This window comes from Dermacentor silvarum, chromosome 1, assembly GCF_013339745.2.
Source record: "Dermacentor silvarum isolate Dsil-2018 chromosome 1, BIME_Dsil_1.4, whole genome shotgun sequence".
In the NCBI taxonomy this organism is placed as follows: domain Eukaryota; kingdom Metazoa; phylum Arthropoda; class Arachnida; order Ixodida; family Ixodidae; genus Dermacentor; species Dermacentor silvarum.
In genome coordinates, this window is record NC_051154.1 from 112,409,696 (window position 1) to 112,435,563 (window position 25,868).

Genomic DNA, 25,868 nt, shown 5'->3' on the forward strand with positions numbered 1-25,868 from the left:
GTCTCCTAAAAACGGCGCATGCTTTATGCGGCCGCGGAACGCGATGTTCGGGCCGCCGGCCGGACGCGGAGCGCATACAGCGCGCGCATGGCCGGCTGGCTTCTGCGCCCTCGCCGGACCGGGGCTGCCGCAGCCCTTCTCCCAGTGTTCCCGCTCCCCTTCTGCTACAGACGTCGCGTCCGTCGGGCAATCACTGGTTGAATTCACAGGAGCAGTTCGCACGTTAGAGCGGTGCACACCAACTCCTCCTACCTAACACGAGATCGAGCGCGGCCGCTTGATGCAGGATAGTATAGGGGTAGGGGATGGGGTAGCCACGGAGTTTCAACTGGGGTGCAATTGTTGCGACGGGATATATTGTGTCGTGGCATCATTCGGCATTGTGGTTTTCAGCGAGATTTCCACTTCGTGTGTCTGCTGATGTGCCCATAAGGTGTCGTAGTTAATGGATGGCGCGGTACCGATACAATAACCATCATAATAATTATCATAACATATAAAACATATCACCAATTACACACCCATCATAAGAAGGATTGCTAATCACATTAACGTCGCCAATCATCTCGAAAAGAGATGCGCCGCCAATTTATTTCATTACTGTCAATGATATGTCAGAACCGCCAAGTCAAAACCTCACTCGCTGCTATTTATTATGTTGTTCAACTGTTGAAGAATCCCGCTCATGCATACACAAAGAAAATTACCGGCTTTGAACGAAAATTCGGTGTTCCCTTTCAAATCTATCTATCTATCTATCTATCTATCTATCTATCTATCTATCTATCTATCTATCTATCTATCTATCTATCTATCTATCTATCTATCTATCTATCTATCTATCTATCTATCTATCTATCTATCTATATTTATTTATTTATTTATTTATTTATTTATTTATTTATTTATTTATTTATTTATTTATATACATCTGTGGATGGACGGACGGGCGATGCAATCGTCCATCCGTTCATCCACTGTCGTCTTCCGCACGTTCGCTTAGCCGCTAGGTGTGAAGGGGAAGCTATGACCGAACTATAGACTGTGGAGAAATGTGGAGATCGGGATTTATGATCGACCGACACGTTGCCAGTCGCAAGAGCCACTGTGCCGGTCATTTATGAACCGCTTTTACGTCCAAACTGTATGCTATGTAGCTTCAACAGCTCTGCAGCGATTCCACTTTAAGCACTTTACGGGCACTTTAAGCTTGGCTGCACAGACCACGTTGGCGCTGGGATGTTGTGATCGGCCGCTTCCCCGCGTGGCGCTGCCTATAGACATTCAACGGCGGGAAAATGATGAGAGCGTTGAGGGAGATATAGGATGTCCTAGCAAAGTGGCACCTCGCGTTGACGACGGGTGCTGAGCCGGGCTCCCTAATAGGCTGCAGTAAATGGCGCTTCTTCCTCTCCACAATCACTTTCTCTCTATATAGACTCTTTTCGTGGCGGTCCCGTGAGCGCCGCCATGTTTGATCACGTGGTGACGCGTCCATTGCTTGTCTCAGCTGCATCCGTTGCCTCCGTGTTTACAATGCATGCACATGACGCCCGTTGCGACCCATGCAGGAAAGCTCTGTTTCAGGAGATATCGTAGACTTTGACTGGGTGGACGACACGAAGCTTTGGCCACAGCTTCAGAGGGCATGTAAAAGCGCTTTCGGAGCTACTTAAGCTTTGTCCAAAAGGCGCGAGCAGCGTATATGGTTCTTGTTCTAAAATCGAGGCTTAAAATGTATTCCAAGCCTATCCAAACGTTCCGCTTATGAATTGAATCAGGATCAGTGTGTATTGCTCTTCGTTCTTTATTTGGCGAATACTTTGGAGCAGCGGCTTGTCACGTTTCTGACTCAGTTAAGTTCCTGGGTGCGGTCACTATCTGATTGTTCATTTTCTGCCTAATCGCTCGCAGATGTGGTTAGTTGAGATAGATTTGTTCTTGCTGCGGCGCAAGGCTTGAAACGTAGATGTTCTGCACTTTCTAATTGCTTGTAGCAAAGACGTATTATATTGCTAGTCACTCGTTTACTCTGTGGGCCGTCACGAAACGTTTTTCTTCGAACATTCGTGTTGCATCCGTGTAGTCGCCGTCACTCATGCTTCGGCACATTGATTCAAGTGTGTGCCCATTCACTTATTCTTGATACGTTGGCGTTAGAGTGGGCGTAAGTTTGCATGTGAGTTGGGGTAGATGCGTGTTGATAGCGTGCGAGAGACTTACTATAGGCCAGGAAGCGGCGCTACTCCCTTAGTCACTGTGTAACGAGTGGTACTCACTCTTGCCGACGTTCTGGGGTTGAAGTCCTTTCTTTGGAGGTTAGCGATACAACGGTGGCTGATGTGTGAACTCTTTTTATCCTCGGGGAAAGCCGTGCATCGAGAAGGGCCGGCAACGCAGGCAGTCCTTCTGTCCCGTAATTGAGAGCGATTTATCTGCACGGATGAAATTGGAAAGGTTGGAAACTATTGTGGGGGCCGCCGGCTTCTCCACAAGCAGTAAGCTGCCCAGTGATGAGAGGATTATAACGTGAAGTGATATGAAACACCGTTCCGGCAATAAAGCACATTTCGTAAACATGATTAAACAGTCCAATACAATGGAAGGGGGAATTAACAGCAACAAAACGGCACATTCTGCACTGTCTGCAACTAAACACATTAATAATAATAATAATAATAATAATAATAATAATAATAATAATAATAATAATAATAATAATAATAATAATAATAATACTTTATTGATGACGGGAGTATAATACAATGCAAGAATCGGGCCTGCCAAAGCCGCAGTGGGCTTGAACGGCAGTGCCTGGCAAACAGCGACAGAGCCATCAGTAACACGCGTTATTAGCTTGTAGACAACAGTGAAAAATAAGAAAACATGACAGGCTTCCGATCACGTATTAATGTGTCTAAGAGCCTTTCTGAGACTACATTTCGTCTTCATGTCTTGTATGCACTGGGGAAGTAAATTAAGCATTGTGGGGACATAATAGTTACAGACTCTTCGACCGTATCTCGTCTTACAGTGGGGTGTAACATAAGGATTCTTTGGTCTCGGGCAACGAACAGGCGCATAAGGAATTTTATACTGGTTTAACCAAAAATGCTTTAAGACAACAGTTTCTAGCAGCAAAGAATTGAAATCAGTTAAAGACAAAGTTTTGAACACATCAGATTTGAGGGAGACATCATGTGCAACATTCTTCAGAATACAACGAAGGACGGAATTGACCCGGTTTACTCAATGTTGAGTGCCATGACCATATGTAGATATCCCATACCGGATTACACTGCAGCGTAAGGCATGTATACTACAAGCTTTCGTACAGACAATGGCATGTCAAATTTAATATTATACAAAACACAAGACACTGCGTGAAGTTTTTGACAAATATGTGCGAAATGAGAATTCCAGGATAAATCACTTAAAAAGAAAGAAAACAAGAAAAATCACTAAGGTATTTAATTGAACGAGCGTATTGCACAGGGTCACACGAACAGGGATTGCAATGGGATGTGTGCGAATATAATGGGGACGATAGGTACGTAACTTGCTTCACAGGGTTGTGGAAACAGATTAGTTGAGTTTTGGACGCATTGACAACATTACGAACTTTTCACGCTCTCTAATAATCTTGTGATCACAGGCGCAGATGATGGCGGGAGCAACACTTTCTTCCCGGTGATCGCGCAGAGGTCGCTGTGTGCGTGGCGCTTTCTGGCCACGTGGGGCCCAAGTATAGATACAGAAACACTTGAGAGATACCCCCGCTCATTACTGCTCTGCTAGCCTATGACGGGCAGCAGTACAATTTGTTGCACTCTGCATCTAACGTCAGGTCGTCCGGCTGCCGATGGAGATTAGTGGGCCCAACCTCGAGCCAGAGTTCCGCCACTTGCATTTGGCTAGCACGCGCAGGGCAAAGGATATTTTTTGTGCTATTTTTGTCGGGACGCCGGGCGCCTGACAAGCACTGGAGTACGTAATTGTTTGCGCCTGCACTGATGTTTGTTTTTCCGCTGTCATTGTTTCGAGCGCAGAACAATGCATGTCACGGTGCAGGCCATTCAAAGCCTTCGTCCCTGGCCCGCCGTCGGGCGTCGGAAATTGGGATGCGCTGGCGGCCTGCTTGTGAATCGCTCGTTTTAATGCGGTCAGGCCCGGGTCTCGGCGGTCCCGCGACGGTAGCAACATGCAGCCGATAGAGCAACGGCAGATTGCAATTGTCACGCGCGATGGACAGAGCGTCGCTAGTGCGCCGAGCGCCCCTGGAAGAAGAGCTCGAAATATCTGGCAAAAATGTCCCGCGTTTATCCCGCGCGCATTTCATCAAGCTGATGCTGCTTAAGGTAGGTGCGAGGGTCTTGTTTTCAGGCGTTGCTGCCCATTGCGCAATCTCTTACTTACGATTTTTTTTTTTTTTTTTGTCTCTCTCGTTTTGCAAACTCGCAAATTGAATCCTGTGGCTGGAGACGTATGCATTATATGCGCGGGAAGAAATGCTGACATTGGTAAACATGAATATGAATAATAGTTTAGGCACCTTGCATATTTCAGACTCAGTGGTGGTGATTCTGCTGGTTATAGCCGTTCAGGATTTCAAGGATGGCTGAGACAATGACTATGAGAGCGTGGCTGTGACCGGGTTTGGACGGAGCGAAGCGTACTTCATACGCGCAGGTGGGGCAGAGACTCGCGTTTATAGCTTTCAGAAATAAGTCGTAATAATACTATAGGTGAAAAACAAAATCTTAAACAATCCTAGTCGTGGTTGTTCTTGCTGCCGTTGCTGACTCTCTGAAGTAGGCGCAGAACCAAATGTATCCTTGCTTTACGCTTGGTGTAAGCGTAAAGAAATGCCACGTTGTTCACTTCCATGGATGAATGTTGCCGCTTACGGCTGAATACGTTACACCAGAGTCCTTCGAATCTGGTTATACTATAATCTTATTGTTAATTGCAACTTCAGTGAAGCGTGCGTGGGGGTCACCTTTTCGATTTCTTTAGATGCATCAGATACCTCGTACTAAATTTGTTCGTTAGCATCACTGGTTTCAGTGGGCGCTGTTCGAACAGCTGACTGACGCGACGGTCGCAGCCAGAGGCGAGTGAGCGCTATTGCGGGCACGCAGTGGCAGCGGAGAGGCGTTCAAGATGCCGGCTGCTGGGGCCCACGCACCATCGCGAGACGGGGGGGTCCAGCGACGGCGGTGCGGGGCAGATGGCGCGCCGGGGTCCCGCCGCTGCGTCCTTCTCCCGAACCATAGCCATGCCCGAACTTTAGTTTGTGGCCTCTGCGCGCGCTGTCTCTCTCCCTTTCGCTTCCCCACGGCCCCGACGGGCGCCGGTCTGGCGAATGGTCACCATGGCAACGCGTCGTGTTGGGCTCCGGAGACGGAGCAGCGGCGGTACTTCAGTGCCGCCGACGGGCCGCCGCTACGCTGCGACCCCCCGTCCTCTTCTTCCTCCAAGGGGGGAAGAACACGCGCTCCGTCGGCTGACCCCCCCTTTCGCTCTTCAACGGCCCGTGCCGAAGAGTCAGGCTGCTTGCTCCTTCCACTCACAGCGAGCCACGCGCCTCGTGTCCCGTTCCGCGTCCCTTGCGAGAGACAGATCTGCAGTTAGCTAAAAAGCGCAGAGTCCCCCGTTTTCCGTTCGTACCGCGCCGTCGGCCGCTGTACGATGCCCTGAGAGCGGAGCCGTCCCGCTGACGACTCCCGCTGCGGCGACAGCTAGGCAACCTTCCGAGGCTGTCGAGAGGTGCGTACGTGTCCGTTCATTTCCACTATAACCGCAGGGTGGTTGCGCGAGTACTTAAACCAGCATCGTGCTTCTTTCCTTTTGTTTTCACCCTTCGCCTGTCATTTTACGAGCGGACACATTTAACGGTTCAAAGCTTCTTTTTGAGTAAAAAGCTGTTCTTTAAAGCGCCCGCGCGTGCAGTGGTAGCCCACGGTGATTTGAACCGCCGCTGCATGCCTGTCGGACCAACGAAGAATTTCCAAAAATTGAATGTTACTCCACTTTCTCTCGCTTTTCTGTTTTCTTTTCAAACAGTAACTTAGTCCCCTTAAATTCGCTGATGCATGTAGCGATACGAATGCTCGCGAGGCCGTTATTTCAGCCACCTCTCATTACGACTATTAATTTCCATGATGGTCTCAAATGAACTAGATCTGAAATAGGCGTCACACTCTTCTTTTCCTTGGTCTCTCGTTGCAATCTTAAGCTGTCGCCTGTAGGGGCGATGTCACGGTGACAGCGCATACAGGGAAAGAATTCCCCTTTTAGGACTATACGAGTAGCTTCGTGTTTTGTGCGTCATTTATAAACTCGGCGGGGATTTCCCCTGAGCCAGTTGGTGCAATATTACTGTAGCTTACACCCTAAGATTACGGACTTGAAAGAAAGAAGGCAAGACGACACATTTTCGTCGTCTTGCTTGCTTTCTGTCTTGTCGATCCGTTATCATTGGGTGTACGCTGCAGCAGTCAATGAGATTGTTCGCCATTTTACTTCGAAGCTTACAAACTGCAGCTATAGTATCACACTTAAAGGGCCTTGTATTTCTGAGAATAAAAATACGTGAAAATTTACCTTCTGGTTTCGTATCCTGTTTTTGCGTACATATCTGTCATCAATGTTGACACTCCTCTAGGAAAGAGTGGAGTGTAATGTAGTTTTCTGTACCAAGTGTTATGTACATATTCTCGGCCACTCACGGCCAAGCTGTTGCAACGCTTACACTACATGGTAGAACGAAAACAGCAGAGTACCAGTAGCTAGATTACATATACGCATTCACAGTTTCCTTTGATCTATAATCCCAACTTAGAAAAAAATAAAAGGAAACAAAGGACAAGACTATTTCGATTGCGGCCTTGTTTCGACGTTGTCGCGAGAGGCACATCATAGTTCTAGATGCATTTTTTTTCTCACGTGGATCAAAACAAAAAGTTGCAATGAACACGATAAACAATACTTAATAGTTTTTCGTTTGAGCGAGCAACTTGTAGAATGGTTTAGGAGAAGAAAATGAGAAGCATTAAATTTGCATAATTAGTTATCTTACCTCCTGAAGGCATATAAACTGTAGAGGATTGACTGGTGGGATATCTGGTTCATGATAATAGAAAAAAAAAAAAAAAGCCCTAGAAGGCGGGACGATGTATGCAGGCATACGCGCTGTCAGTGGGCTCCTCCGTGTAACGTCCCGTAATATGGTGCTGTTTTTTCTTTCTTTCTTTCTTTTTTTCAGAATTAACTAGCCTCATGTTAGGAATACAGTGCCCGTAATTGTAAATATTCTCTCTATAAGAGTGCTTTGTCATTGGCTAAAGTTTGGTGAATATGGACCGAGATTTCTGGCTAGTACATTACATGTTTTATTCCTTGAGTAAAATTCAATTCATCTCTGATTTTCTTCTAGTCTCAAATAACTTTGTTGTTTAAGACTCAAAAACGAAAGGAAACACAAAAGAAAAACTAGAAAAAGCTGGGCACACCATTTCACTTCGCTTCGCCGGCCACTGTGGAACGGCGGTGTGCAGTGAAGTTTTTTTATGCAAGGACAGTGGTTATTCTCTACCGAAATACAACTGCTACACCGTTAATTCTAGTGTACACATTAAAAAAATTTTTTTACTCCATTACGAGACACTATTTCACAGCAATTCATTCACAAAGCAGCGTAAAACAGAGGTGGAACAGGAAAATCGACGCCAAGGCATTTGCTGTTCTTGTTCGATACGATAAAGGGATGAGGAGGTTAGCAGGGACATCTATGCACGTACGACTGACTGTATAGGTAGACAAGTTCAGAGAACAATTCCAGAACGCCCGACGAAGAGAGAAAAACAAGAAAATGAAACGTGTGACGCCTATATCATGTGCCGAAGTCAGCGAGAAGTTGCGTTATCGAAAGCACTGAAAGACGAAGCGCGCGGCCCGCTTGGCAGGTAGCCGGTGCTCTGCGGCCGGCCGCTGCACCATCGGGACCGAGTGCCTGTGCGAGTAGCGATGGCCGTCGAGAAGACCGACGACGCGGGCGTCTCTACGGCGCCCCGGGCCCCCAGCAGGCCCAAGTCCCTTTGGCAGGTAGGTCGCGGCCGGGGACGCCTCTTGTACTCCGCACGTCACCTAATATTTGGTCTCGCTTCACTTTCGAAGACTGTGTCATAGTGGAGAGACCAGAAAAAAGGACTAATGCGGTGCAATTCATACGATATACACTTATTAAGTGCTCATAGTGGTTGCGCGACAGTGATGCGTGGTCGAGCAGCCTTATCGTCAACGTGTGTGTGTGTGTGTGTGTGTGTGTGTGTGTGTGTGTGTGTGTGTGTGTGTGTGTGTGTGTGTGTGTGTGTGTGTGTGTGTGTGTGTGTGTGTGTGTGTGTGTGTGTGTGTGTGTGTGTGTGTGTGTGTGTGTGTGTGTGTGTGTGTGTGTGTGTGTGTGTGTGTGTGTGTGTGTGTGTGTGTGTGACTGCGCGCGCGCGCGTGAGGGCTTGCGTGTTGTTATTCCCGCGCGTGTACTGCTCGTATATACTTTTCAAGTCGCTTGCGAACGTGCTTGAAAGACCAGACGATTGCATGCAGAGGATATTGCAACACCAAGCGCCTGAGAATGCCTTACACAGACAGAGTTGGTGCATGTGGCACGGGGTGCCAGATCGGGTGTGTTAGCGTAACTATCCTGTTTGCGTATATATATATGGTTAGCTCCGGCCTATGTTCGTATACGTGATGAGCGCGGGCGGAGCAGCACGGCCGCGCTTCCTGGCGCGCTTGGTCAACTCGATTCTGTGGCAGCATCGCAGGGAGGCAATGAGGCGATAGGTCTGTTTTGACTACACGCGCGTGTGCTTCTGTTTGTAGCTATCTTCTTCGTCGAAGAACCAATTATCGTCGCAACCTGCTCAGGTACGCGTCCCAAGCGGCTGTCAGACGTCTGTCAAGGGCAGCCAGGGGGACAATAGTCAACGATCCCTCCAAGTCGTTCGCGACGAGCGCACAAGGCGCTGCCTCGACTTGTCACCGCAGCTGTGCAGGCGTCGACGGGGCGCCCTTCCCCCCGTCACAAGTGCCGCGGTGCCGGCGTGATGGGCGCCCGCATGTCACTGACCGCGTATGCGCCCGGCGGGAGCCTCCTCTGGCGGTCGCACCTCATCGGGATGAGGACACCGTTCCCGGACCAACGGGATCCTTAACCACGGCCTCTCTGCACAGCACGCGCTGTTTTGCTCTGACCCGATTACGAGCGTATCTGTGCCTCGGCGGAGAGCTCTCGACGCTTCGCCCTCCGTCGTCACGGTGCAGCGTAACAGCGACGCTTATCATTCGCGGCGTTGCCGAAGAACGTACCCCCTCTGAAGGACTGCAAACAAGTAAGAGCGACTCCGAGTGTATATAGCCGCGACGTGGTGGAAGGCAAGAAAGACAAAGAAAGAAGGCTGTGCGGTTAGCTGAATGGAATCTGCATAACAGGTTAGGCGCGGTGCGATTTTTACGCTTTCTGCTACGACTCCGCCGGGTGCACTGCTCGGGGTATTTTGCTGCTCTGCTCGCCGGCGTTAATATAGGAGGATCGCTGCATAGCTCTGCTACGGTACGCGCCCGATACTGAGGGCGTTCAAGTGCAAGCGCTGAGTGTGTGACCAAGTTGGTCCGTTACGTGCGTTCCATACGTGTCTACCGAAGTATCGTCAAACACTTGGCCCGTGCGGCGTGCATAAACGAGAGGCGATATGGAGGAACGGCTGTACCGGCACTGCTCTCGTTGAATGGGCCCCGGGGAGCCGGCGATTCGCCCGAGCCGCGAAACTTGGATCGGCTGCCTCATTCGGCTACTCGCATCGCACGGCGACCAGTGTGACCCGTCGCTCTACTTGTTCCTCCGCTGGCTGGCACTCCTGCTGTTCCGCTCCATACTGAGCCAGATGATGCCCTCCGCGGTAAGCGCTGCTGTTTTGGGCAATGTTCTGCCGCCTCTAATGTTACACACAGTCACAGCACGCTTCGACCTGCACATATACTTTCCGACAAAACAAACAGTCAGTCATATTATTCAGAGGTATTGATTATTTTCTCTGTAAACTGAAAGACTTGCCTTTGCAGTCTCATGCATACTGATTCCAACGCGATATTTTGTTTTTTCTTAGCGCAGAAAAGCAAAGTAAAGATAGCCTCATTTACCAAACTAATCGTTCTTTATTGGGTTGATTTTATCGCATTTTGCTACTATATTCACTGCGTTTTTCAATACCGGAGCTTGTTTTGAAAGAAAGCGGCAGCGCGCAAAAGCACATTATCGCTTTCTTCACTTCTTCGCTTTCGCGGTGTACGTCATAACGAAGTGAAAGCCGAGTATACAACACAGAAAAAGGGAAAAAATGAGAAATGCGTAATTGAAGCCAGCTAGCAATCGACCTGTTAATTTCTCACGTCAGGAAAGTATAGGACCGATATTGAAGGCAAAAATGGGACAGCGTGAAAATCAAGCGTGCATCACAACTTTCCAATTCCAAGTGTTTCTCCTGACAGGTGAACATTAATTGTTACCGTTCATGCGAACGGAAACGCGAAAGCTTTCGACGCAGATCAAGTGTACCGTGCAGACGCTCAAATCGACAACTATATGGCTGTATACGACGTTGTGTAAACTGTACGAGCACATAGATATGCATGTGAGGTCTCACTGAAACCGTGCATCGCAGGGAGAGCTGGAACAGGTGTCGTCTGCATCCACATAGCCGAAATTGGCAAAACATTTCGTCCGTTACACGGTTTGCCAGTGGCCGGCCGCCGTCGCTAACAGTAGATTCGCAATCATAATTTGCCGGCATCTTTTCATACGAACCGCCCTAGTGTACGTACGAACTGCTTTGCGAATTTGGGCGCTGTTTTTTTTTTTCTTTTTTTTTGCGTGAACTCGTCGTGACGGGACAACACCCGCGCGCTGCGAAATCACGATAGCCGAAGGGGTGACCATCACTATAGAATTTGTTATGCGAAGAAATAACATTTCGATTTCGGCCGCTGCCAGCCCCGAGATTCTGCTGTGCGCTGCGATGTTTTTGGCGATACAAAAGGAACTCGGTATACGAACCAGGCATGCTGCTGACGCCCTTTTTGTGCGTACATTTGCAGAAAGGAAACGACGCGCCGCTGAGCGATAGCATTTTGATCGACATACGCCGCGTACAGCGCCGAACGCTCTTGTTTAGCGGGCGCAAACGCCGGAACGGGGCTTCCCGTGAACCTTGACGTTATTGTAGCCGGGCTGAGCGCAGCCAACGCCGGGATTGCAATACGCAACGCCGCAGCACGGCACCAGCTGCTTAACAGCACCGCGGGCGCCGCGGCTCGGCAGGAGAGCGCGCGAGGCCGGCGTTGCCGTTTCCTGAATGGCGGACTTTATGGATGCAGCAGCAGCAGCTGTTCACTCTCCGCACGCGGAACAGACCTGAAAACGATGCGGTCACGGTCCGGCGCCCACCGCATGGTGCTGCGCTCTCGCGATTTCCCGCAAAGTGCGGCCAAGGTCGCTACAAGGACGCTCTTTCCGTCGAGACACTCGCAGAGTGCCACGCCCCTGCGGCTTCCGCCTTTATAGAGCATCATCGGCGCAGGGAGAGCCAGTGGCGCTCGCGTGCTCTTTCGTTGTAGTACATACATTTTTCATACACGATCTACGCTTGTCGGAACGGTTCATTCGTGTTTTGCTGCGCGGAAAACCTGCTGCGAGTTCGTCCGACGCGACGCTGACGAAAAGCACGCGCGCTTCGTTGAACTTTGATGCGGCCAGTGCAATTACTTCAACGGCAGGGCGTGTCTCGTTCAGCGTCTTGCAGCCAATGGAAGGAGAAAGTTCGCCTTGTCTTCCCCCGTGTACCCAACGCCCTTTGTCATACAGACACAGCTGCCACCTTTGTTCATCGACACCGCCCAGCTATGTAGTACATCCAACGGCAAAAGTTTTCGGAGCATGGAATGAGATGGCAGGGGAATAAAGGAGAAGAAATTTCGCTGCAGCTCGTGAATCGAAAAGTTCGGTGGATACTTTGTGTAGATGGTAGACTCCGTACGACTACCACATTTCTAACCATGAGGTACGGAGATGTATCCACCCATAATTTCTACTCCACTCAGCCGGGAAGCTATGCGCTGGCTGAGAGTGGAGAAATCGCGAGGAAATTCAACTTTTTTTTTTTTTTCGCCACTTCCGTTCTCCAAAAACTTTTGTTGTCGGTGGTCACTGTCAAAATCACTCTACAATCAACAAAGCGATAACTGTGGTTTGTTCTTACGCTAGTATATATATTTTTTCTTGGCGCCAGTTGTAAATTTGACGAGAATGCACTCGTTAATTGGTGAACCAAATTCCCAAAACGCGGGCGCATTTTCTTTCTGCTACACTAGTTTCGTGAATGAGAGGGCAATAAGAAAAAATTGATAATGCACGGAAACGCACAGTCCCCGTCGAGGAGAGTGCGGCGCTTGCTATACAAAATCAGGACACCGGGGCGCGCCCACGTGCTTCGTGCACTACGCCGGGCGTGCATCCGGTCTGGCAAAAGTTCTCGCGAGCTGCATTGAAAGCGGTGTCAAGCTGGCGGAGGCAGTTAGGCAATTACTCCAGCTCGGCACTGTATATGCCGGCGCCAGTCATGCTTGGGCGGTCGGTTTTTCGCAAGCGCTTTCTGCTGGTTGCCTGCCGACCCGCCGCTCATCTGTTGGGCAACCACATTAAGCTGATGAGCCTGATGAGTCGCGAACGCCTTTTTCTCTTTTCCGATCAAACGTGGCAAAGAAGCGTCGGCGTCGACACGCTCGTCGCGGCATGCGTACACTTACGTCGCTATGTCTTCTGGCAGCACTCGCTAACACTGGGCGCGGTCGCTCAAAGGGGACGCGGTATTTTCTCTCTCCTGCTGCCGGCCGTCGTCTTCCTACCTCACCCCTTGTCTCTATCATCTCTTTCATACCCCTCCTCCCCTTCCCCCGTGCAGGGCTGTTGAGGAGTCCTCCTAGAGAGAGACAGTTACGGCACTGCACTTATATCTTCATTTCCCCCCAATAACCACATACTACTACTATCCCAGCACTCGTGGTCTTGTTGGCACTATGGATACTGAGCGTGTCTGCACAGGGTAGGCAGCGAGGCCGGTCCAGCGTTTACCGTGCGTCGGAACAATGAGTGACCATACCTGTTTTCTGTTGTTACCCACGGTCCTATTCCTTGGCGTGCACATATCTCAACGATTGCCTTGTTTCGCGCGTGCGCTGTCTTGCCAGTGAGACAAAACAGCAGTCGCTGCAAAAGGTGGAAACATTTGACTTCATTTTTTTTAAATAGAAATATGCTTGGCGCAGTCATTGACTCGGGCTAGCGCAGTCTGATGAATTTCTTTTCCGTAGAAATTGCGTTCTGTGACATCTGAAAGACACACACACACACACACACACACACACACACACACACCACACGCACACACACACACACACACACACACACACACACACACACACACACACACACACCACACACACACACACACACACGCACACACACATACACACACACGCACACACACACACACACACACACATGTATATGTGTGTTGTTGGCTTCTTATAATTTGACTAATAAAAATCGGGCCCCCCGTTTCCTTTCCTCTTGTTCATTATATATATATATATATTAGTATTATAATATATAAAGAAAATTAGCAACACGTTTAATGTCTGTTCGACCCTTAGGCACAGATAGACATTCCTCTTGATTTGGTGGCCCCTTGACCTCGAGGCTGTCTGGAAAAATCAGGAGGAATGGCCGGCGCATATACCAAAGTGTTGATTGTTTGTTGACCAACTCAACCTTTCCAGCTGGCAGCAAGCTGGGCAACTGGATATGCCAGCCGATGTTATATACCGAATATTTGTAGTCCTCGCTGCTACCGATGCTGGAGATTGTTATTGCAAGGAGGCTAAAAAAAGTTTCTCTATGGAGGCTTCAAACACCGCATCCAGTCGTACTAAGTGAAAGAGCGCAGTCCCTTGTTTCCTCATCATTCGCTTCAGCGAAGCGCGTGCTCTCTCTCCCTCGTTCACCCGCTCCTGTATTATCCTTAAGGCTGGCTGCACGTAAACATCGAGACAGACAAGGCGTTTCGAGCCAGCCTTCGCAGTCGTTTGTGCATCGTAGCGTCCACCAGGCGTCATTCGGGAGTACACGCGATGTGTGTGGTCCGCAATGGCGGCGTCTCGCGCGCCTGCAGACATTGCATCGACAGCCGCAACGCGTTGGAACCGCACATGTACACCGTTGCTATTCGTTGTAGCCGCGATGCAAGCATCGTCGACGCGTTGTCACAGACGGAACAGCTGGAGCAGGCCGAGCGACCTCGAAATTTCCGGGTGGCATACATGGAGTGCGCGCGCGCGCTGCCGCAGCTGCGTCGACGCCGCAGAGTCCGCGGCGGCGAGGAGCAGCGGGCGCCGCTTAGCTGGTCCCCAGGCAGCGGGCGCTGGACATCGGAAGCCTGGCTGTGACCCCGGCCAAAGCGAAGGCCAAGCCCCGATGGGGGCCCCGGGCCCTGTGGCGGAGCCTACGCCCACGCCGCCAGCCTTCGCCCCTGGCCTCCGAATCATTCTGGGTAACCGCACGGCCTCCAGCACCTGTGTGTGGCTCTGTAGCGGGCTGAATGCAGCGGCGCTCGTGCGCCTTATCTGCGGTGTGCACGATTCGCGCATCTCCGAACCGGCAGAGCGCGCGCTGTGCAAATTACTTTTGTGTGACGCCAGGTGAGCCCGGTTCGCACGCGCTATCGCCGAAAGGATAATGTATAGGGATGCGACTGGCTGGGCAGAGGCCTCGGTTTATCTGTCAGCCACTGGCGAATCTAATACTGGAGTTAATACCTTTTGTCTATCGTGTACTGATGGGTCACCCGAATGCCCGCTCCTTTTAATCCGCCCCTGATGCCACTGGTCCGCGCTGCGCCCCCGTCGTAATCTTCAGCGTCGACGAGTCGCTACGACTGAATAGGCAGCCGGAAAAAAAGCTTATTAAAAGATTTGTAGGCATCGGCGTGGCTTATCCCTGGAGGCATTTGTGCTTGCGCCGCTACACTCTTATTCTTCCCGGCACTCATGGTAATAAAAGGTACGAATATCGCAACGATTGCATGAAAAATGTGGAAATAGGTGCGCGATATTGATCTGTGGTTTACTTAAAACATGTCCGAGACGTTCGGTGCAGCAATGAATAATACGAGTACCGAATACCGCTTGCCGATATTGTGTGAGATGATTTCTAACAGGCGTCAGGCAGTGTGTGGTGGTCGCGATTGCATAACCATGACGACCGTGACGTTGTCGCTGTTGTAGTATATATATATATATATATATATATATATATATATATATATATATATATATATATATGTGTGTGTGTGTGTGTGTGTGTGTGTGTGTGTGTGTGTGTGTGTGTGTGTGTGTGTGTGTGTGTGTGTGTGCTGGCACGTTGTGTGGATAGCAAAAGTGTTGCCTAAGTACTGCATAGTCGCCCATACACTTCCGCTGTTCGCCTTCGCCCACGGTTCTTTGAGCGCGACGCTCTCCATCATGCAGGACGAAAGGGGCCGAGAATTCCTCGCAACGCCTCGTGTCGAGTACCACGAGCCAAAAAACGCACACACGACAGGAAAAGCAAGATTTTAATTAAATGTATTATAACATGTTAGTAATTACATCATTGTTAGGTTCCATTGCACGTAGTTCGGCCTCACGTTACAAATAAAGTCGGAAAGAAGTCATCTTTAAATAACCCTTCATTTCGGGCGTAATAAGTATTAAAATGTAATTCATTCACGTCCTGTAGGGGTGTCAGTGTGCATGTAGCAAGAGGAACTGCGCCTCGGTTTAGACACACGGAAACTTTTTTTCTTTGCCAAACGTTCACGTTCCCTCTTTTTCATTTTTTCCCCCTTGCGAGTGGAGCAGGAGAAAGGTGATTATGAAAAGAAAAAAAAAATGCTGTCACTGAGACTTTTTCTGAAAATATCGAGTCAAAGTAATTCATTGCCTTTGTTCAATACTGCAAGAAGTTGACTTAATCACCGTTATGTCATTGCGTTAACCTCAGTGCTGCTGTAATCCAAAAAGGGCGCACCCCCCCCCCCCTTTTTTTTTTTTTTTTTTTTTGCACGCTGCGCACCAACATGGCGACGCTTCCGCAATGCACCTGTAGCGACGCTGGCGGCTTCTTCTCGCTGCTGGTCACGCCGCTTCATGGCACGTCGAGTTGGCCGTGACCTCCATGGGCGGCGGCGGACAAAGTGACGCGGGGCGCAGGCGCCACCAGGCTCATCGATAATTTCGTGACCGGCAGTAAGCCGCTCGGTACACGCGCTTTGTCCGTCTCGCCGAAACTTCGCAACCTTGTGGGATATGTAGGGCGGCCTTGCCTGTCGCGGTCACGATATCCAACGGTGTGCGTGTGGAGGGCAGAGTTGGATGAAATAATCATTAAAAGCCAACAATTACATTAACTAGCTGCCTAAATAAATCAGAAATTAAATATTTAAATAGTTCCAATTCTTTTTATATTCTAATTTGGAAACTAGGCCCCGACGCAAGGCAATTTCTGTGCGCTGATCACCATGAATGTCTTCCCACTCGCCCAATTCGCAATCCTTTTTTGCGTTTCAGAGCAGGTCTAGGATTTTTGAAAATGCGACGCTGCTGTGGCGCGCTGAATTTCTTGCTCCTGTTCCCAAGCAGTGGTACATCACCCCCTATATACGCGAGGGACTGGCCCAGAAGCAAGGGCTTCTAACAACGATTTTATGACTAAGAATAATTGAACTTATCAATCGAAACATGAACTTGAATAATAAAGGAAAAGGGCGCATAGTTGAAAGCGAGGCTCTAAAAAATTGTTGCAGGTGTTTTAAGAACTTCAAGAAAATTTAACAATTGTGAGGACTATTATATAACGAAGGCTTCCATGAGTATAATTTGGCTTGTGTATTGCGTCGCGGAGAACGTCATAAATAGTCATGTAAACGTTTCCGTCGCTGAAGCTGCAAAGCAGAATTCCTGAAAGAAAGATTAACCGGTGAGCTTCAGGAATTGTGGATGGACCGTGTGTGTTTTTCTCTGCCTTCAATGTCTATTGTACGATACCCTTACCAGGTCATTGGCTGAGGAGTTGGAGCTTCCAAGATGCACTTTAGAGCACAACAACACCAACTTGCTGGTTGATTATTTATACCGATGCATTTTTAAAGTTATGTCGCTGGGAGTTATAGGGACTCCGATGAAACGATTCATGTGTATTCGCATTCCCAGTTTGTAAGCAATTCCGGACTCCTCAGTTACAATGCCCCTTTCAGGGCAGACATATGACGCTTCTCGCAACTCGAATGCCATTTTATTTTGGTGCGCACCCATTGACTTCGAATTCATAACACGCTTATAACAAGTAGCCGCAGTAAGAAAAGAAAAGAAAAAAAAAAGGCATGTTAAGGCAAGAGAAAGAAAAAGGTCCGTGTTTGTGAGAAGCGACATGTCCTGTTCTTTCTACGCTGTGCCACGATGGCTGAGTGGCTACATGGCGTTCGGCTGTAGAGCACGAGGTCGCGGGTTCGAGTTCCCGGCTGCAGCGGCCCCATTCGGAGGAAGGGGGGGGGGGGGGGGCAGAAATGCTCGTGTACCCCGCCTTAGGTGCATGTTAAATAACTCCAGCTGATCAAAGCTAATCCGGTGCCTCCCTGCACTATGCGTCTCTCATAGACCCATGTGGACTGCACCAGAACTAGAGGCGTGCGAATAGTAACTTTTGAGACAGAATCGAATACGAATCGAACGGTGCCAGGAGCGAATCGAATCGAATAATTTTCGAATAGTGAACAGTCGTTCTCACCATTAATATAAAACGATCGTTATATCCTAATATATTCATAACGTTCGCAAGTTTCTGTCATTACATCGCATGTTATGAAGCGTTGTTTTTTGAAAGCACAACTGGTGCATGAGAAACAAACAAGCAATTTATTCTCATGTACAGGTCTCGTTGGTGAGTGCGAATAATGGCGGTTTACCCGTAAAAGTCTCTCCCAGAGCGAAGTAGCGTGCTCCTCTAGGTAACTTTTGGTATTTTATGTCTATATTAAGGCCGCCCGGATTAAATTTGTCGCACTTTTTGCTCCAATTGTATGCTTGATCACGCACAGTTGGTGGTACGAAAATATTGGAAAAGTGTTCGAAAAGTATTCGTTTACGAATATAGTGGCTATTCGATTTGAAGACCGAATTGAACAGTAGGGCAATATTCGATTCGGTATTCTAAAGTTTTGAATATTCGCACATACCTAATTAGAACGTTAGGACGAGTCGTCATCCCTGCTTTCTTGTGCTTTGTCCCTGCATGAATCGCTCTCGGATATCGAGTCTTAGTTGAGTCAAGATGTCGCGAATGCCTTCGCCGAAAACTTAATGCGAACAAAATAAGTTTACTCGAAGGTGTGGCTAGAATGCTCAGGAAGGTTGTACCGTTTGGTAGTGTTTCCCAAGTGAGTAGCATCCTGTCAGTGCATTCAGCGTAATGTAACTGTACAGCGTAAGAAAAACGCTGACAGGATGTGTGACACTTCATTCGTCGCTTCCACTTCCGCTGATGGTTGCAACAGCGCGACTAAAAACAAGGACTAAGAAAAGAAGGTGATACCACATGGCGCTGACTACAACCCCCCCCCCCCCCCCCCCCCGCCCTATCCTTTTTTTTTTTTTTTTCTTAGTCCGATGTATTTAATCGCGCTGTTGCAACCATGAACGCGTATACCAACGTGCTCGACTTTCCATCCTTCTGAACCAATTTCCGCTGGCTTAGCCAATCTAGTGCGAATTGAAATTAATGTATCCGAGAGTGATCGATCGACAATACGGCCTCCGGCCTGTTACAAATGTGAAAAAGGAACACTTTTAGCGTACCGTTTCGCAACGTTGCGCCGTCTTAATTGAGAACATCATCGCTTGTTTCATGGCAGCGCCCGTGTAGAACCATAGTTCCATTTGCAGCCAACAAAAGAAACGTGTTTCGCTTTGTTCGACATAGATACGGCGAGTTCATTTGTTCCTTGCGTCTAATGGCGTTTACTATATGCTGCAGCGGCTTATGACACGGGTATGTGTGGTGCCTGGAGGGAACAAAAGCCTACATAGTAGCTCGCTACTTCAAAAGATAGTGAAACTTCATTGTATCCTCAGCGGATGCAGCAAATCTATTTCATATAAAAGACGGTCGCCGTGTTACAGCTTACAATTACGGCTACGTACTTATATAGGTATACGTATACAATATACAGGGTGGGGTGATCGAAGTTTGGAAATTTGCAGGCGCAAGTTGGAATCAGCTAGCGCAAGACCTTCGTCCTGCAGTGGACAGAAAATATAGGCTGATGATGATGATACAGTATATAGTGGCGCATATAGCTGCATATGTACAGCTGTAACGGCGATCACCGCCGAAGGGGCACCACGTCTGACCGCAAGCGCGTATTATTCACACTACACAGACCACCACGCGGATGCGAGAAATTCGCGAAGTACTTCTGAGGAACAAGCAGCCCACAAACGACAATATCAAGGAAGAAAAGAGGCTCGCAGAGAGCGCTCCTTTTCCCTTCTTGTGTTTCCTGTGAAGTTCTTTCTTTCTGTCTCTTTTAATAAAGCTGTCGCTTATGCGAAGATACCAAAAAAAAAAAAAAAAAAGGAAAGAAGAAGACGAAAAAAAAAGAAAAAAGCATATATATATATATATATATATATATATATATATATATATATTCTAGTATTTTTCGTGCGTGCAGCACTAGTGAGTGGCAGTGCCGATATACTATACGGGGCGATCATTCTTAAGTTTTATGAAATTTTTAACATCCCTGTGGCAGATAGCACAATTCTTGCCCTTGAGCTGGATTATTAGAAGAGTAGGGCATTACTAGCACGAGAAATCAAATCACATATTAAACTAACTGACAAAAATTATTTAATTAATTAATTAATTATGGCACATATTGCAATTTACGAATTGTAGCTGGTGAGATTGCAAGACGATACGCATCCGCTTGATATGAATCTCCAGGATGTCACCAGTTACGATATATTATTTCCCAAAGTGTGGGACAATATACGAGGGCGTCCCAGTTACTTTTGTGCTTCAATGCATAAAAGAGCGTCTTGTTAAATAAAGTAAGTGGTATTAGTGCACTTATGTGACTGGACTTTGTGTTATTGTGATTTGGAGTTGACATTTAATTTTAATGCGTGTAGGTTCATTCTTTCTTTCTTTCTTTTTTTTCATACCTCTATGTGAAAAGGAGTAGCCGGCGCCAATTAAAGGCGCCAACATCTCCTAAAAACCATATAATAATTTAAAAAAAGTAAGTGGAACAACAGTGCATTTTTACGGTTAGTTTGATGGCGCATATCTCCAAACTGGTGTCATTCTGGAAATGCATTCCAAGTGGATACGCCTTGCAAACTCACCGGCTACAATTCGTAAATTGCAATATGTGCGGGGAAGTAATTCATTAAGAAGTTTATTAGTGATTTAAAAATATATTTTTTTTCATTCGTTCAATATGTGTTTCGATCGCTCGTGCAAGAAATGTCCCTTTCTGAATAATCCAGCTCAACGACAAGTATGTTATCTGCAACAGGTGATCTTTAAAAATGCCACAAAACTTAAAAATTATCACGCCGTGTATGCTGAGGCCTTTTCGCAAGTTCTTGGACTCAGCTTCACTGACCCTTTGCCGTAAAGTATATCTCCAGCTGGCAGCGGGTCATCGCGCCTCTGCTGAAAATAAATCGCAAAAATGCATTACCTCGTACGTATCGCTGTGCTAACATAAAAAAAAAATCGAAAATATAGGGAAAAAGTTTCCGAAAACTGTACTGTCGTGCGTGAGCTGCTGTTATTGCGCTTTGGTTCGTTTCTTCTTTCTGCGAGCGCTTGTAATAATGCAGCACCTATACTCTCGCGGGGAGGACGCCTGTGTTCATGTTCCAGCGGCGGTGACCATGTTATGGGGCCGTATAACAGCGGAAAGCGGGCCAGTGGCAAGCCCCGCTATGTGCGTACCCGTATAGCTGTGTACTTGCGTCGTCCTTGCCTATAGTTTATGATGCTTTCGGACGGCGCAGTATAACGGATGTATCCGCGTATAGCGCAGTCAACAACACGACGTCCAACTTGGTTCTCAAGACTTTCCTCTCTTTGAGGCCGCTCATACATTACGTAGCGCACGATGAAGACCCGCAGCCAGGGACCTAAAAAATATCGATGATCAAAATATCCTCCTATACAGGATTTGGCTTAAAAATTACTTTCCGGATGGAACTTATAACGTGCTGTCTATACACTTCTGTGTGCGTCGAGTCACTGTGAATGCTTTGACATATGTTGTTGTTATTGTACGTGGCATGTCGTGACATGATATTCTACAGAAAAAGAGTCTATAATAAACAATAACTTACTAAGGGCACGCATTCGCGGCCGGGAAGTACGTCGTGCAGTTGTCGGCATTAGTTAGGGCTCTCGGCCTCTCACATTTGAAGCGCCCGTATTCCTCTTGCGTAACATCCCCGTGTATCTGCGAAGAGTGAGCGCGTGCCTCTCAAGAAAACGGCCGTTCGGTATTTCTTGAAAAATTCGTGATTTTCGCCTTTGGCTCTCTAGCATTCACGGCCCCGTCCGGTACCGTTATGTATATATAATGCAAGGGCGGCTGTCTCGTTCCCTAATCCGACCGGCAGCGGCGGTCACACACGCCTTTCGCCTCCAGGGGCGCTCTGCTGCACTGGGCGTGGCTTTCATGAGGGTGGGGGGGCATACGTAGGTACTAGTTCGCCCTGTAGCGCTCGCAGGGGGGCTGCCATTGAATCTGTGCCCTAGGCTGCACAAGAGAAGCGCGCGCTCCTCTTCTTTGTCATCGATCGCCGCGCGGCCCACGACTCGCCGGCTTCGCCCGGCTACACGGAACGTGCACACACATAAGTGCAACCCGCAGCAGCTGGGCCCCGGCGTTTTGCCCCCCTTTCCCCACCGGCCGCGGCTCGATATCCCGCGCGTAGTACCAGACAGCCAGCACCACGTGGGCCGCCGCAGTACGTGTCGTCCGGGACACCGCCCGTCGACAAGCGCCGCGGTTGCCGCCACCCTCCTTCGGCTCAGTGTGCGCTATACGGTTCGGACCGCTGCACCCGTGCATGAGAGTCCAGCGGAGGCGTACGTAGTCGCGAGGACGCAGTCTAGGGGGGGATTCTTAAACCGCAGAACCAACCCGCAAGTCCGTCAAGTCGACAAGAAAAGCATGAAGACGGCGCCGCACTTGCGCGGTCACCGTCGACGCCGGAACAAGAGCTGAAGCAGGCGATAGGCGTCGCGTTTCTTGTTATCCGTCCGGCCGGTTGGACTGATCGCAGTGAGCAATGTTTCTCGGCCTACGTGGTAGGTCGGAACCTGAAGAGTCAACGCCATAAACCATTATTTCGAAGAAGGTTCAAGACTCTGCCCGAGCGGCGACTACGTGAACGTGCCCCTGCCGTCACTTTAGGAGGAAGACCAGATCGAAATACTGTGTCAACATCGCTGACTGAAAGCGAGCGAAAGGCTCGGCTCCCCGCTGACCGCGTTTACCATGCCGATCAATCTCGCAGTGAGTATCGAAGCAGGGCCAAACGTGAATGCTGTGAGCATCTCCATTGCAGTGATCTGGCCAAATTTTTGTGCTGCCTTCAACAGCGGTAATTTGACTGGGGAAGAACTACTCCTTATGATCCCATGAATTTAGCGCTTCCGCCGACTTAATGAAACTTGTAACTGGGAGCATCGATTGCTATGGCACAACGGAGTGCTCGCACGGCATGATTACTATGTATAAGTCAACTGATATGTCTACAGAGTGCTGAGCGCTGCTTCCTTTTACGTTACTGGCAACTTGATCTATCTATCTATCTATCTATCTATCTATCTATCTATCTATCTATCTATCTATCTATCTATCTATCTATCTATCTATCTATCTATCTATCTATCTATCTATCTATCTATCTATCTATCTAACGTGTGCGTGTGTGTGTGTAAGGGGGGCGGGGGAAAGAGAAATGATGGTAAAGTACGTGTCCTCATGTACTATGTCGAAGACCGTCCTGTTGGCGTGTACGTTCTTGTGTAAAAAAGGCGAGCCAGTAGCAGAGCGAAATAGCACGTCTGCAGGTGCCACAGTGGCCGGCAGGTGTAGTGGCAAAAAAGATACTATAAATATATGGCAAGTTCTTTGGCTATCGATGTAATTTAGAATTTCTACTGCTACCATACACCGTGCGCACAAGGCAAATTTTTTATTTTCTTCCAACCATTATTGTCAATTCCTGCCCTAGCTTACATGTACCGTCGTCCCTCTTTCCCGTTTCGCCTGTACGAATGGGTGTGTATAGTAATTTTTGCGCATTGAGAAATACATGAGTCCTGTCGACTTTCAGACTTTGAAGCATGTAAACTAGCGATACCGACAGTGTGGCCTTACGACTTTTCCACATGTAACCGGACGTCCCTTGTATGGAAGAGAGAACAATAGAGTGAGGCTGAATTTTGGGGCATATACCTTTACGCGTATTTGAGCTGCACTGGATATATATATATATATATATATATATATATATATATATATATATATATACTCTGTATTCACTACTTTTACCTGCCTGAGCTTCAGAAACGTTAACGAGTTCATGATCTACCGTGCCATTGTTCATATTTCAATGGCAGCTAGACCTCACTTCTCAGTGTACCGTTATCTTGCCCGAAGTTCGCTTTCTTTTTGATTTATTTTTTGACGGGTCTGGTCACTCAGCATAACCCCCCCCCCCTCCCCTTTAATCTTTAATTTTATATTAGTGTTTTTGTCCGTAAAAATGGAGGAGAGGGGCTTCCACCAGGGCACCGCGTATCGCCGGGTTGGCGTCGGCGCTTTGAACCCGCGCATCGCGAGAGCTGATGAGCCAGGACGAGGCGTGCTCTTGCTCTCGCAGCATGTCGGCAGCGCGCGGACCTTGATCCCAGGAGTGGCGCACGGGCGGTAAGCCAGCGCGCTTGCTAAATGCGTCTCGAGGCTTACGACGCAGTCGAGCTCCGTCTGTGGCGCGCCGACTGGCCCGTGCGTTGCGGTCGCCCCCATACACTGCTTTTCTTCTTTATTCAGCCCGGACAGTCAGCCGCGGTCGCCGCTCGTCTGCTAAGGGCACTGAACAGGGGAGCGCGCACCTTCTTCCGCCGTGTGTGTGTGTGCCCTTGGGGGGGCCACGGCCAGTCTCTTGTCTGGTCAGGCGCAGTTCCTCGGTCTCCCGCCGCTCTGTGTCGCGTCCCAAAGAGTGGAGATGCTGCGGCCGTCTTGAAATAGTGCTCCGGAAGACCGCGCCGCGTGCTCGTCATAACTCGGCGCCTGCCTCTCCGCGTACCTCCAGAGGTTGCCTTCTGCTCGCTCTCGGCTTTATAGCATCCTTAATGTCACCCTAGGGAACGTGGCACCGCGAAAAAACTTCCGTGCAGCAAGTTTCCGGCGAGAACACCTTTGCCCTTGCGTTTTAAGGTGGTGCGAGCTCGCCTTTCTCCCACTCGCGAGAAGAGCCTTGGAAGTGTGCCCCCTTGGGACGCCTGTTGAAGTCATTCTGCGACCTGTGGCTGTCCTGTTCTCTGCTGATGTATACGACCGCACATTTCGCCTGCAAGGAAGTGTATTGCTTTCCGCCCAGTGTACGCGCTCGGAACCTTCTGTAAGTTCTATTGCAAAAAGCGCTGCGGTAGAAGGACAGAACCTCGTCGGCGCCGGTTGCTCGACGTTATTCCGCCGGCAGCGCAGACATTTGCAGGGCTGTGCACTGCTGAGGCGGGAGAAAGTCTTCAGTTGGCTATGATACGGATGCCACAGAGCCCGCTGGTGAGTCGTACGTCCGCTTCGATCTGGATTGACGAGGGACGAATTTAGAGAAAGTGCCTGCAGGTGACCCTTTGTCGCCTTCAGGCACTTTTATGGCGAAATATTATTTTTAGTTTTAAACTTCTTCGTTTTTTTTTTTTTTTGCGTGCGTATTCGCAGTACAGCGATTTAGTACTTGCCTTTTGGGTTGGACCATCGCGATTTTCTATGTTCGTTTTGAGTATTTAGAAGGGATGCGTATGCTGTGCGTATCTCATATGCAGCGCTCGAGACCCACTTATGTGGCATGGTATACGTCCAAAATATCACCTTGTTTTTATTAGCAGTCGCAAGTTCGTCCGCCCGGATAACTGCCTCGAATATCTTATACCAGACCACGCGGAAACCCGCGTTTCTTTATTGTGTGTGTACGACTAAATTTGCTTTCTTTCGCTATTTCACTATCGGTTGCACTCATATAAGAGATTTTGATTGTACTCAAGCACTGCTTATCCACTGGTCGCCGCCTTCGCTCTTGTCTAACTCGTCATGAGTGGCTGCGACGCCTCTTCTTAGGAACCGTTTTCTCGCGTGTATACAGCTTTGCTAATTCATGTTCAAATGTGCTGATTATTTCATACGTAAGAACGGTTTGTAAGAACGATAGCTGAGAAGTCCTGATATCAAACGTGATGAGTGAAGGCGCCGACCAATGACAAACATTTGTTCTCTGGTGCTTCTCTGATTCACAATACTGTTTACGTACGCACGAATAGTTTGTAAAACTTGCTCAAAAGAGAAGGATATGACACGGACGCAATGAAGAAGGTGAACAGGATACGCCAAATCGATATAACGCTATCAGTTCAGAAGCAG

The 25,868-nt window shown here is 48.6% G+C and overlaps 1 protein-coding gene across 49 annotated transcripts in view; it reads left to right on the forward strand.

Annotated features, from left to right (window-relative positions):
* Positions 1-25,868, forward strand: part of LOC119435128 (ankyrin-3) — a 402,712-nt gene that overhangs the window by 102,419 nt on the left and 274,425 nt on the right. For 12 of the 49 annotated variants that reach the window (XM_049672335.1, XM_049672326.1, XM_049672426.1 and 9 more), the window contains exon 1: positions 9,047-9,959. The exons of 3 other annotated variants lie outside the window; for them this stretch is intronic. In XM_049672335.1, the coding sequence (XP_049528292.1) occupies positions 9,789-9,959 (171 nt within the window). In that variant the 5' untranslated portion in view covers positions 9,047-9,788. Of the gene's footprint in view, positions 1-9,031; positions 9,960-14,514; positions 14,664-24,313; positions 25,014-25,868 lie in introns of those variants that run through there. 34 more of the 49 variants (XM_049672441.1, XM_049672406.1, XM_049672415.1 and 31 more) reach the window with 16 other exon arrangements.